General features: G+C 36.0%; 1 protein-coding gene across 1 annotated transcript; it reads right to left on the bottom strand.

Moving 5' to 3' along the window:
- Positions 1 to 337: 337 nt before the first annotated feature.
- On the bottom strand, positions 338 to 12,236 carry LOC146377975 (cell adhesion molecule CEACAM1-like). Its single transcript, XM_084942637.1, has 6 exons — positions 12,206 to 12,236; positions 11,602 to 11,880; positions 3,160 to 3,417; positions 2,009 to 2,296; positions 1,646 to 1,921; positions 338 to 1,564 (listed from the first exon to the last, which is right to left on the bottom strand). The coding sequence occupies exons 1-6, from the start codon at positions 12,234 to 12,236 to the stop codon at positions 1,443 to 1,445; spliced, it is 1,254 nt and encodes a 417-aa protein (XP_084798763.1). The 3' UTR covers positions 338 to 1,442.
- Between the last annotated feature and the right edge of the window lie 310 nt (positions 12,237 to 12,546).

Here is a 12,546-nt window from a genome sequence, read left to right as displayed (position 1 = left end):
GATGATACACATGTGATAGACTGTTCACAGTACTATGAGAACAATGATGGTGATGTCTTCCAATATGGAAAAGAATTTGGAATATTAATGTTTTACATTGTCTTGTATTATTTCTTATAGGACCTATATGACTAAACTGTGATTTACAAATAAAATTGGCCTTTCTACATTTTTCTAATGACATGATTATGAAAATATTGAAAAAAAAATGTTTATTTACAACTCAAGAAACATGTACATATAGTCTTGTCAAATATCTAGTCATATAAACTTGTATAGTCTTGTATAGTCATTTCAGGGAATTAATCTTTTTTTGAATATCTTTTTGTTTCAATAATTTAAAAGAGAAAGTACATAACAGACATAACATAAAACACCAGCCTACATTTTCTAGTTTATAATTAAACACAGGATATATATACATATACTACAGAGTTTGCAGCATTTCAACTGAAACTACAATGAGGTTAACATGCAAATGTTGGTTTCTTTTACAACAAAATGAAAGCAGATGTTTTAGTTTCATTTTCCCCACCTATTCTTAAGCCTAATAAAGCAACTGAGATATGACAAAAGAAGAAAAGAGAAAAACAAAGGTAGAAACAAAACACCTGAAAAACCTCAGTCTCTCTCAGTTTGCTTAGTGTGGTTGTTTTCTCTGCATTAATTGTTCACTTTCAAAGGAACATGAAACAGATTGTTGAATCACTGACCACATGCGCAGGATGGACGTCACACAATTTGTTTATCAAGCTGACTTTACAAAAATAATTTTTCACTGAAGGAGTTACGTCCCAGCGAAAGAATTTTTAATAAATCTTGAGGTTTGTTTTTGAAAAAAACAAAACAGTCAGAGTACTTATTGCAATATCATTCACAGAAATATTTTACATTTTATGTTCCACTGTCCTTGAAATCCAGTGCTTCTGTGTTGTTAGTGCCACCTTGTGGTTAAATTAAATTAATTACAGTGTACGTTTTAATTACAAATGGCTTGTAATTAAAACGTACACTATAAAGGAGCATAAAGGAAATCATGTGTCAACTTTAATTGTTAAATAGGAATCAACTCCAACTGTGACTTAATGCACATAATTTATTTTTCATATGCGAGTTCAGATGTTTTACAAAAATTCATAAGAAAAAAACCACTGCTTCTACTTTTCTAACATTTGACATCACATATGTTTCTTTTACACGAATAATAATAAGAAGAATACGCTGCTGCAGAAATAAATAGCGTGGAAAATATTCACACTAAAACTTAAAGATACAGTTCACCCCAAATCAAATTTATGTTGTTTTTCTCTGGAGTGTAAGTCTGAGTTGAAAACTTTGGTAGATATCAGCTGCATTTAGTTGTAGTAACTATTCTATGATAATCCATGGTGTAGTCATGTGTTTATTTGGGCATAAAGCTGATACTGGGGTGAACTGTCTCTTTAAAGTGAATATAAGTATACTGTTTCTAGAGCCCAACCCAAGAGGACCCACATTCCCAGACTGAAGATTCCTGCGAAAAGTCCACTAAGCTGCATCGCCTCCGATCCAGAGATTGGGATATCTGTTGAGAGAAAAAGAAAGTAATTGAAATTGATTTAGCAGTAAGAATAGAAACAAGCAAGTGCTAAGGAGTTGTGCGTACCTTTAACTTCTACCATCTTGGTGGCCTCAGCAGAACGTCCAGCAGCTTTATTCTCTGCAATGCAGGTGAAATTTTGAAAAGTCCCAGGTATTGAAGGAGTCCACCTGACCTCATTTTTATGAACTGAAAAGTAGGTTCCAACAGGGAAACCTCCCCTGAACTCCCACCTGACGGTGCATTCCACATTTAAGGTGCAGCTGGTCAGGCAGGTGAACTCACTTAACTGACCAGGAAACACAGTGTCAGGTCCGCTAATGCTGACGTTCCACTGATCATCTGCAAAAGATTAGAAAGCTTGTTGCAGTTATGACAAAACACAGCCTTTCTTGTTCTGGTTTAATCTCTCTGTATCCTTGTACTTACAGCTGAGTAGATAGCCCAGGCTGACAACTGTTGTCTGTGATGTAGGCAGATACATTTGACACTGGTAGAAACCAGCATCAGAGGGCAGCAGGGAGTCAAAGTGAAGTGTGAGGTTGTTTTGCTGAAGCCACATATTTTCACGCAGGGTCACCTTTTGTCCATCTTTATACCAGACCAGGTCTGATAGACCTGGTGGATCACCAAATCTGGCATCATGGCAGATGAGATTTAATGACTGGTTGAGAGATGGTACAGTGTTCAGCGGACTGACTTGTACAGATATTTGATCTGCACAAAAAGAAAAAATACGTTTTTAATTCATAAAGTGAGAATAAAAATATGGACAGTAGTGTTAAGCCACACCTCTTAATCTTTGCATTCAGTTGTCCCAGGTGTGTAAAGTCAAGCACCTAGCCATGCAGTCTGCCTTTACAAATATTTGTGAAAGAATGTGTTGTTCTATAAATATCACTGAATTTGAATGAGATGTAATAACATGCCACCATTGATAAAAATCAGGATGTGAAATTTCCTTCCTCTTAGATATTCCCTCCTGACTCAATAACTGCAGAGTTTTAAACCTCCTTTGGCATTAGCATCAGCTGAAAAACTGCGTGCCCAGGGCCTCATGACAGGGTAGGTGTAATCTGTAGGTAGCAAAGTAGTTTTGTCCATGTAGTGTGTCCTAATTATGTGTAACTCATACACTCACCTTGTTCCTGTCATCAAGGCAAAGAAATTGCTTTAAATGTGATTATAAATGGTCAAAATTTAAACAGCACATTATTGAAATCTGAGGGTAAATTTACTTCAATTAAATTTAATTACTAATACTGTGATGATTCCTCTGACTCTGGCTGCTTGGTCTTCCGTTTCTCTGGTGTAATGTAGGAGACAGACAGCATGTGAGAGGCGAATCCCAACAGGATGGAGGAAGCAGCCTGTTGCCTCTCAGCTAATGATTTAAAAAGGGCTGTGAAGCTACTGAGCAGACATGCACAGGGTTTAAGAATTTCAGTTTCATTTCATTAACTAAATTTCTGTTCTTCAAAACTCCTTTACCCGTACCCAGTACATTTTAGAAGTACAGAATAAAAGTTACCTTTGTTACTTTCCACTATTTAATGTGACATTTAACTTGATGTACTCACTTGTAATTTCTACAATGGTGTCAGTACTTGTGTAGACTCCTGTCTGTGGATTGAAGACAGTGCAGTGCAGTTTCACTGTATCATCCAGTCCATCTGGTGTCCAAGTTAATGTGCTCCCGTTGACTGTGCTGGCCTTAAAGGACCAGGTGTAGATGCAGTTTGGAAAACAATTAGATGAGCATGTGAAAGTAGTGGGGGAACCGGCTGTCACCCTGCCAGTCCAAGAAATCTGCACCTTGGTCCCCAAACCTGGTAAACCTGAGGGACAGAGCAGTCAGGATGGCTGTAATACATACCAGTAAAAGCCACTCTGTGTCAATACTGGTTGAAAGGACAAAATAACTCAATCTGAGAATTAAATAATATATAATCCATTACTCCATAATGGATATCTATCTGCATAAGTATCAGTTAACTAAACAGGAGTTCAGACGTGTGTCCAGACAAACTTAAGTGTGAGAAAAAGATGATGTAAGACTTATATTAGTATCAGCAGGTACTCAAAGCTGTCAAGTGTAGTTCTTAACCTACATGTATGTGATAGAAGGAACGACAGTATTCAAACATTTTTTCTAAGAGCACATTTGAAAAAAAAAGTTTTGCTGCTTCCACAGATGTATGGTCAAATATAAACTTTGCTAACATACAAATAATAATGATAATTTACATGAAAACAGAAGTTAAAGAAGCAACTGTCTTTCAGCAGTCACTTAAATTAATTAACGTAGTCAGCCGACCTGAGTGACTGAGGAAGGCTGTTGCACAGTTTGGGCACAACAACCTCAAAAACAGGATCACATAATATGAAGAAAAAGCTACTTTTCAGTTCTTACTCAGTTAATTCCTTCCATGTATTCTTAAATCAATATCCAAAATCTTTACACTCAGAAGACGTTATGTAGGGATAAATGTGATAAACATCTGCTAAAATAAAACATGAATCAAAGCACAGAGACCTTTATTCTTGGGCCTTATGTATCAGTTACTTTGTTACTATTGTCATTCATGTTCATAGTCAGCATTTAAAAGAATAATAATAGAGTAATAACAGTGAACACAAATGAAATGTTCTCACCCATAAGTGCCACCAGCAAAAGACTCTTCCAACAGGATGTCACAGTAACACTCGCCATGTTTGACTCTGCTGTAGGGTTGCTTTACCTTCTTTGTTTTTATAACAGCTGTGAGTTACTGGGAGGAAGCTTTAAATCATTTACTAAATCTGTTAAAACAGTACAGATTACATTCACACTTTGATTTCACAACTGATGTTGTTTAATACTGGAATTCACGTGATGATGAAATCAGCAGAAGTTGGAAGTTTCCTGAGACAAGTGAGGAAGCGGTCAAATAGAGTTCAAAGAATAGGTTAGATTTTGTTGTTGTTTTTTGCATGTATTATTTTTTTGTTTGGTTTTTATTTGTATTAATGCATGGACTAGTCAAAAGCTGCGTGAAATTGAAGATGTTTATAGTGCACTCCTCAAAGCACTAGATGGCACTGTCTCACAGGAGTCTTTTAATTCTGGTTCCTTCTTCTCTAAATAACCTCTGTATTAAAAGTATTCACCAAGAAATACCTGGACCTTTTGGTTTCTCTCAACAAGCCTGCAAATGGGTAGTGACACAATAATGCAACATCCAACTATATATTTCTGTTCTCAGCTAATATTATATTTATCTTATCTTTTCTAGCCCTCGTGAATCTAAAACATTAGTCCTGTGATTGACACTTTGAACCTGATTACATAGAAGATAGAGTATGAATTATGAAATATACCTAATTTAACTTCTGATGGCAGCACAATGATAAGCTTTTTATTATGTCAGATGTTTTCTGACACTAGTAGATGAGTCTTCCCTGCTGTCACACACTAAGATAATTCAGTAATTATCATTGCTCAGAGAGGTGGGGCTTTTGAAACAAGGGCAAAGACAAGCAGTAAAAGTTGCTGTCAGTCTGTTACTGGTATAAGTACAATAGAAAAAAACATTGTAATCTATGCCATGTAGACAGTACTGTGCCAACATCTTGAGTCATCCCTCACATCTTTATATTTTGTTTCCAAAGAAGTCAAACTGTCTTGTCCTTTTTTAAAAAGTGGTCTTGGTCCAGGCTTTCTGATAGTCTTTTAGAGCTCTTCACTACAATTCTTGTACCTGACCTTTTTTTAAAGGAGTGTTTACTTTTTAATCCACTGAATTAAAAACCATTCAGCATTACGAGGCACCTAACTCAAGCTGTCTACACTTAGCAAAGAACCAATCAGAAATTCTACTTTTAGACACTTAGTCACAAACCCATAAGTTCTTCCCATTTCTTTAGTTGAATCTAGGAAAAATGTCAAAAATAACAAGTTTTACAATCAGAACGTCACAAAGGCAGATATCTAACACTGACTTTCAGGCATGAAGAAGCTACAGTAATATTATTCAATGAAGGCCTGACAGCACAAGTCTGGAAAAGCACCACAACCACAACAAAATACTTCCAAAATGTAAGGCAATGGTTGAGAAGTCAGTGGAATGGTAGGGATAAGATCCAAGCCTTCAATACATACATCCTAATGGTCAGAGCTGGGCACAGAAGAGGATATATGTCACTGATGTCAACACACAAAAACTCCTCACAATGGGGCTGGACACAACTGGGGTGTCCAGCTGAAGTCCAGCACCTTGAGGCTCTATAACCAGGATGATGGAGAAGTTCTTAGAGAAGTTCATCTGGTTCCCTGAGAATTTTTCTCCAAAAGTACTTTAGGTGGCTGAAGGCAAATGGTGATGAGGAACATGAGGAGAAACAATCATGGATGATCAAGTCCCTGGATATGATGTACCACTGACAACATAGGATGTAGCTGACATCAGGAAATCCAAGCAGTGGCTAAAAAAGGTTGGCCTAAAGGACAGCACAGAGGCACTAATCACGGCAGCACAATAATGGGCCCTAAGCACCAGATCCATGGAGGCAGGAGTCTAACACAACTGACAGAACTAAATAGGCTGACTGTGCAAAGATGTCCTGGAGACTATCCAGCACATTGTAGTGGGATGTGGGTCCACAGTGGTGCCAGAGGTAAAAGGAATACTGTGAGCTGTGACCATTAAACTTGAGGGACTAGCTCCAGCAGATTCCAGGCACAACATCAGAGGTCTCTATTCAGAAGAGCACAAGAAAAGCTGAGTCATCCGTTTTAGAAAACTTTCCAAAAGAACATCTCTGAGTCTGTTTGCTTGGTGAACTGTCACTTTTGCCTTGACAGTATATATTTGGCAATGTGGTTAGTAAATTTAGCAGGCTTTGTCACAACACATTACCGGTACTTTTGGTACAGTGTTATCTTATTGCATTGTTGTGATAACAGGTTGGATAACCGGAATATAATTTATTGGCTGAACTTTGAATTTATTGCTGCAGTTTCATGCTGTGTCATTCCTCTAAATCTTGCATTGTTTGGCTACAACCTTATGTTGAGTGTATATCAAATACACTAACATCAGAAAAACAAAAAAGCATAAAAATTTAGCAATATACCTGAACTACATCCTTCTAAGTTATTTTTGCAAGAGGGAGAGTAACATGTTTTCTTTCATTTCCTCCTCTCTGGGTGTTACCACAGATATGCTTTATGATTGCTGCATTTCTGAGAAACATGGAGTGACAGAAATATATTGATATTTCTTATATTTATTCCTCTTCCTTATTCCCCAGTGCATTTACGTTTCCTCTTTGCAACATCTAATTCTCAGAAAAATCAAAGACAAATAAATGTGTAAGTCTGTATTTAAAAAAAGGGCCCATGTGATTTATCAGGTGTGAAGAAGTCAGAAATGTCAATAAGCAGAAGAAACAAAAAAGTTTATTAGAAAAATGATGCATATTATTACAAACACAGTTTCTGAGGTTAGAGGAACACTGTAAACTGGTGACACACTTATGACACATTCATCTCAGCATGTAGACGAGCACTCAAGTGCATGAGATAGGAAAGTCGTTTCCCAGAGCTTCATGTGCTATAAACTAAAGTTATTACTTTACACAGAGGGTAAAAGTTTATCCACTTCCCTTCAGAGCCTTCGGGGGTTTTCTGGGTTGTTGGTTGTCAACACTTCAATTTGCTCAACATTAAGAAAAATACATTTTAGTGGATTATAAATAATTATAATGAACGACCCTTTCAATCAGGATGTTCAAAGACCATTCTTTGATACTAATGTATATACGGGATTCGATAAATGGATTCGATGTAATTAATACCTTTATTGGCACAAAATGTGTTGCAATTTAATGAATTGATATTGTTACAGAATTCCAGGCTTGACAACTTGTATTCGGTTGTATTACACAGACACAGACTGCGTACTGATACCTTCTAGTTACACTACTGAAACATGCTGACAGAGGGAGCGTGTTGTTATTTTGTAAGTGCAATGTCTGTTCTTTACTGTAGAAAAGTTAATCCAGAATGGCCTAAAAATATATTTATAATTCATTTCAATAAGCATTTTGAAGGGATAATAAAACTCTAACTTTACTAATTACTTTGTGTGTGGAAATTATTTCTCCCAGGAAAAAAAAAATCAAAGGTTTTTGTGTGCCTATATTTTTTTTAAAACAAACTAATAATATTCCCCCCACCCTAAAATGACAAATGGTATTTTTAAGCAGTTTTAAGCAGCAAAAAATCATTAATCATTCATCAAACTGATCATTAAGTAGTATCCAGGAGTGTTACTTTTAACAAATAAACACTAGAATCTCATATGAAATCCCATGATATTACATTATGTCACACCTGTGACAAACATTAGCTAGATTAACATTTGAATCAAATATAAAGAATATTACTGCTTAGGTAACTGCATTTTACATCGACTGTAAAACACGATATACAGTTATTTAAAGAAATATCAAACTAATAAATAGAAACACATTTCCAGTGACAGTAAATTTCAGAGCTGGTTGGTTGTTAATCATATTTTAAAGGAAAGTCGGAAGGCCAGTCCAGACAAGCTCACAATGAATGAACTACGAGAGAAGTTCAGGTTTCACTGCTTTTGGTGTCCAGTACTATTTTAATCTATTCACTTCCTGCATGACTTCATCATAGGAAGGAGGGGAGGATGCATAATGTGCAGAGTCACTATGTATATTTTTGTTTGGGATAAACCTCAAATTTGTAAAGTTCAGCTCCTACAAATGAAAAAGAGACGACAGAAACATTACAGATGTAAAGTACACAGGATTTTATTGTCTTTGTGTTAGATTTTATAAGATGTAACTTCCATTTATGTCTTGATGCATCCTCAATCATCCAGGTAAGTAAATCCCCAAGAGTTGATTCTGTTCATCTGGACATAGCGTTTTGAGTGAGTGACATAATGTTTCTCCCACTGAAAACGCTACGTCCAGATGAACAGAACTAACATATGGGGATAACTTCTATTTTGTTTCATCGTATTGGATAAAATATTGAACTGATATGGAGTTAGCATAATCATTAATCAGCCCATGCAGTCCTGGTCAAATACCATGTAGCCACTCACACAAAACTATAAAGACCATGATTTCTCCAAACAGTTTGCAAACATAGGTGAACATAAAAGAAGTGAAAACTTTTACCTGACTAGAGGAAGCTGGATTATCCTGGCCTTCAGCGGCTTTAAAAATAAACAAATAATTTAGGGAAACAATACTAACACGCACAGAAACACAAAAAAGCAAAGCCGTCAACTTGCTACACGTTCTCTCTCAGCAGCCAAACATAACAAACAGGCCAGAAAAGTAAATCTTGGCTGTCAGACATACTAACAGTGAAAATTGGAGAGGAATTATGTGGAAACATCACAGAACAAATGGGACGCTACCTGCATTACACACCATCTGATTTTGTGTTTTCCTTTGCATTTAAATTAAAGCAGCTCCACCAAAAACTGTACTGGTATTTATATGATTACATGTTATTTATTTATTTATTTGAATCTTACCTGTTGCAGTGGTAGTTTGTCTGTGTGTGGACTGGTTCAGATGTCTTCTGCTGAGAGAGTTAAAAGGTCATTACTATGCATTACTAACACAAGCATTCTCTGACCTTTTGTCACATAATAATAACACCTATGGAGCTTCAATGTTTTTACAAAATAAATAATACAACCACAATCATTCTATATGCCTAAAATGTTTTTGTGAGTTTAAGTTTTACTGTTATAAAAGTTTTAAAAATAGGATTTCCAAGTGTATTTTAACACAGCTTTACTCACATTCTTATGTCAATTACTGTTATAGACATAATTATTTTATTATAGTCGCATAAAAACAACAAAATGCAACAAAAGTTTTAGCTATCCTGAGAAATAACAACAAATCACAAGCTGGAGTCATGAGTAGAACTACACAGATATCACACATTCACAATTTAAAATTGTTTCCAAGATGTTTCCAACATACTTTCTCTCATAGATGTAGTAGCCGCCACCAACAGCTGCAGCAACGATGACACAACATGCGATTACTATTCCACTGATGAGACATCCTGATGATTCCAGGAAGATGCAAATGAAAAAAAAAATTCATCATCATATTTTTGAAAAAAAATTGCCCCATCATTTCATAATAATGCAATAATTATCTTATTTGTTTGATTTTGTAATTTGTCAGATTTCAGTGGCTTTCAGAGAGACATATTTTTGCCCCGGCCAACTTCAGTGTTCTATTAAAACTGTGGAGGTACTATGTGTCTTTGGCAAATATATTTATATTTTTAAGCCAAGTTATGTACTTAAAAACACATTTCTTGTGAGCTTAAAATGAACCTTCATTGTTTTGTTAGTATCATCGCTATGGAAAAAATATGAGTGATATAACAGTAAAACCCACAAACATATGTTGGTACCTCATCCATGCACCACTGATAGTGGCATTTCCCTAGTCATGCCTGACAGGTCGAGTTACCACAGTCAGATAAATCAACGCTTTTACCTTTACATACTGTTCGGGTCATATTAGATGCATTTTAAAGGTTGACACCAGTAAGAATACCCTAAATACCTGACTTTTACCCTGTAATTTGGTGGCTCTATATATTATACTGTTGTACAGCTGATTCTAAATTTTAAACCATTAGAGTCAAATTGGACAGTTATCTGTTCAGATGGCTACGAGATTCACCAGTTGTGGTTTCAGGGAGTCTTGAAATTGTCAAACTGTAAACCCATGTGTGCCCAGGATCCTACAGAGATCATACAGAGGTCAGAGGGTGACTCAGCCTTCAGCACAGGCACTGACAATATAAATATATAATCTGAAAATAAACAAAAAAATAAATGCATGTATCCTGCATAGTGCTACGCCTATGTAAACAGGTAGTGTAAGATGAATAGTGTGAAACTCATAGTTAACAACACATTTTATTCTCGTTTTACACAGAGTATAACCTTTTTAAAAAAAAAATAAAAAAAATCAGGTTGTACAATAAAAGTTTACTGAATAACAACTGAAAAGGTTAGGTTCTGTGGGGTGTGTCATTAAACAACAAATCAAAACAGATATATGTAAAAAAGATTTTTTTGATTTTTGCATCCAAGACACAGTTTTTGTAGTTTGACTGTGATGATGCAGAGAAGCAGATTTTAAATCAAACAACTGAAATGTGTAGAAAAATGTAAATATTCAGCTTTAATTCTGAACCAATAATTGTATCAACTGGTCAGAAATTACATCCATTTTCATAAATGTAATTATAATATATATACCCACTTACCCACTGGGTCTATAGCCACTATAGTGATGGATAAAGGCTGAGATGTTTCATATCTCAGAGTTTTGCTGTTAAAGGCCTGACAGCTGTAGTTTCCACTCTGACTCGTGCGAGCATCAATCACACCAAAATTCCACCTGTAAACCCCGGGGCTCCATTCACAAGCCAGTGATACCTTGCAGGAGGTTTGGAATCAGCTTTGCAACTGAAGAAGATGTCTGACCCTACTTTATAATATTCCTTTGATGGGTTTACTCTCAATTTTATATTTTCAGGACCATCTAAATGAAAAGGGAAAATAGAAAAGTTTGCCAGTATGTAGTATTCAGTTTGGTGTAAGATCATTAGTAAATAATAATACTTCACATCAAGTTACCAGGAAAACAAATCTCTGTACAATTTAATACATTCAAAGAAAACCTTCTAAATTAAACGTTGCCATGCAGTTTAGCTGGCACTCTGATGTAACTTGTGATAATGTCCCATCAAGCCATCCAGTTTCTTAACCACAGTCATGGGGTGGCTCTAGTTGGTGTTGTTAGAGAAGCCATTTTTAAATGTATTCCCATTAAACTGAGAAATGTGTTTTGGAATATCTAATGTTCTGAAATCTAAACTACTGTCTAAACTCTCTCTGTTGTTTGCATCCAGATGCTTTCAGATAAGTTACTGATTAGTAACTCACAGCTGATGGAGAGCTTCAGTGGATCACTGGTGCCATTACTGAGAAGATTGGACACAAGACACCTGAATGGCCCCTGGTCAAAGCGGGTCACATTGATTATAGTCAGATTGGAGCCTCCATCAGTGAAGTGAACTCTGTCATTTGCTGTAACCTCAGAGCTGCCGTTGAACCAGACAAAAGAGGTGGGAGATCCAGAGGCAGAGCAGACAAGAGTGACAGAACTGTTGAACTCAACCAAGTCTGTCTTGCTGCTGGTTATCAATATATTTGAGACTGACTCTAAAAGAAAAACAAAATGGTTTGATTGCTGACATAATAAAAAAGAGCTTAATGTGAGTGATGCACATAAGTTATGCAAGTTATGTGTAAGTTATAAGTTATGTGTTACTTATGCACATAAGTGGCAAAGTAACACTATCTTCACTGACACACAGAGGACTCAGGATCTAAAGGTATTAATGTTTACCTTCATTATTTACCTTCTTGTACAATATACATCATACATTTTCTCTTTCTGTAATGTAATATAAAATTGTTAACATGTTTTGTTTTGTTTTTCACATAGAAAACAAAATGATGATAATATACTTCAACATCTGCTCACCGTTTATGTTCACATTTGTATGTCTTGCCATAGTTGGTTCATCTGGTGAGACCACATTATTTCCCCCTATAAAACCTGGAGGAGGGGGCTATGAACATGTGGTAGTCAAAATAACTCTGACCTGAAGATGACCTCATACTGTCTGCCTTAGTGGTAGGAAAATCACATGAAGTCTGTACTCAAGACTTAATGTCTGTTTTTGGCAAAGGGCACTGAATAAATGATTGGCGATCAAAATAAGTGTTAACCAACTGTGATTTCTGTGGCTTTTTACTTTTATTAATGACTCCTGTTGGCCAACAAAGAAACAGTCATGTGAATTTCACAACAATTATGACACA

This window comes from Perissodus microlepis, chromosome 11 (genome assembly GCF_051167445.1).
Source record: "Perissodus microlepis isolate ML-2025 ecotype Zambia chromosome 11, ASM5116744v1, whole genome shotgun sequence".
NCBI lineage: Eukaryota > Metazoa > Chordata > Actinopteri > Cichliformes > Cichlidae > Perissodus > Perissodus microlepis.
The sequence above is the reverse complement of the archived record's forward strand: the minus strand, read 5'-3'. Positions and strand labels throughout refer to the sequence as shown.

What these genes read in the sequence shown, in the direction of transcription:
- LOC146377975 (XM_084942637.1), bottom strand. Translation starts at nt 12,236, where the DNA reads ATGGCAAGACATACAAATGTGAACATAAACG. An exon ending in TACAAATGTGAACATAAACG is followed by an intron (nt 11,881 to 12,205) that starts GTGAGCAGATGT and finishes TTTTTCTTTTAG; the next exon opens with AGTCAGTCTCAAATATATTG. An exon ending in CAAGATGGTAGAAGTTAAAG is followed by an intron (nt 1,565 to 1,645) that starts GTACGCACAACT and finishes TTCTCTCAACAG; the next exon opens with ATATCCCAATCTCTGGATCG.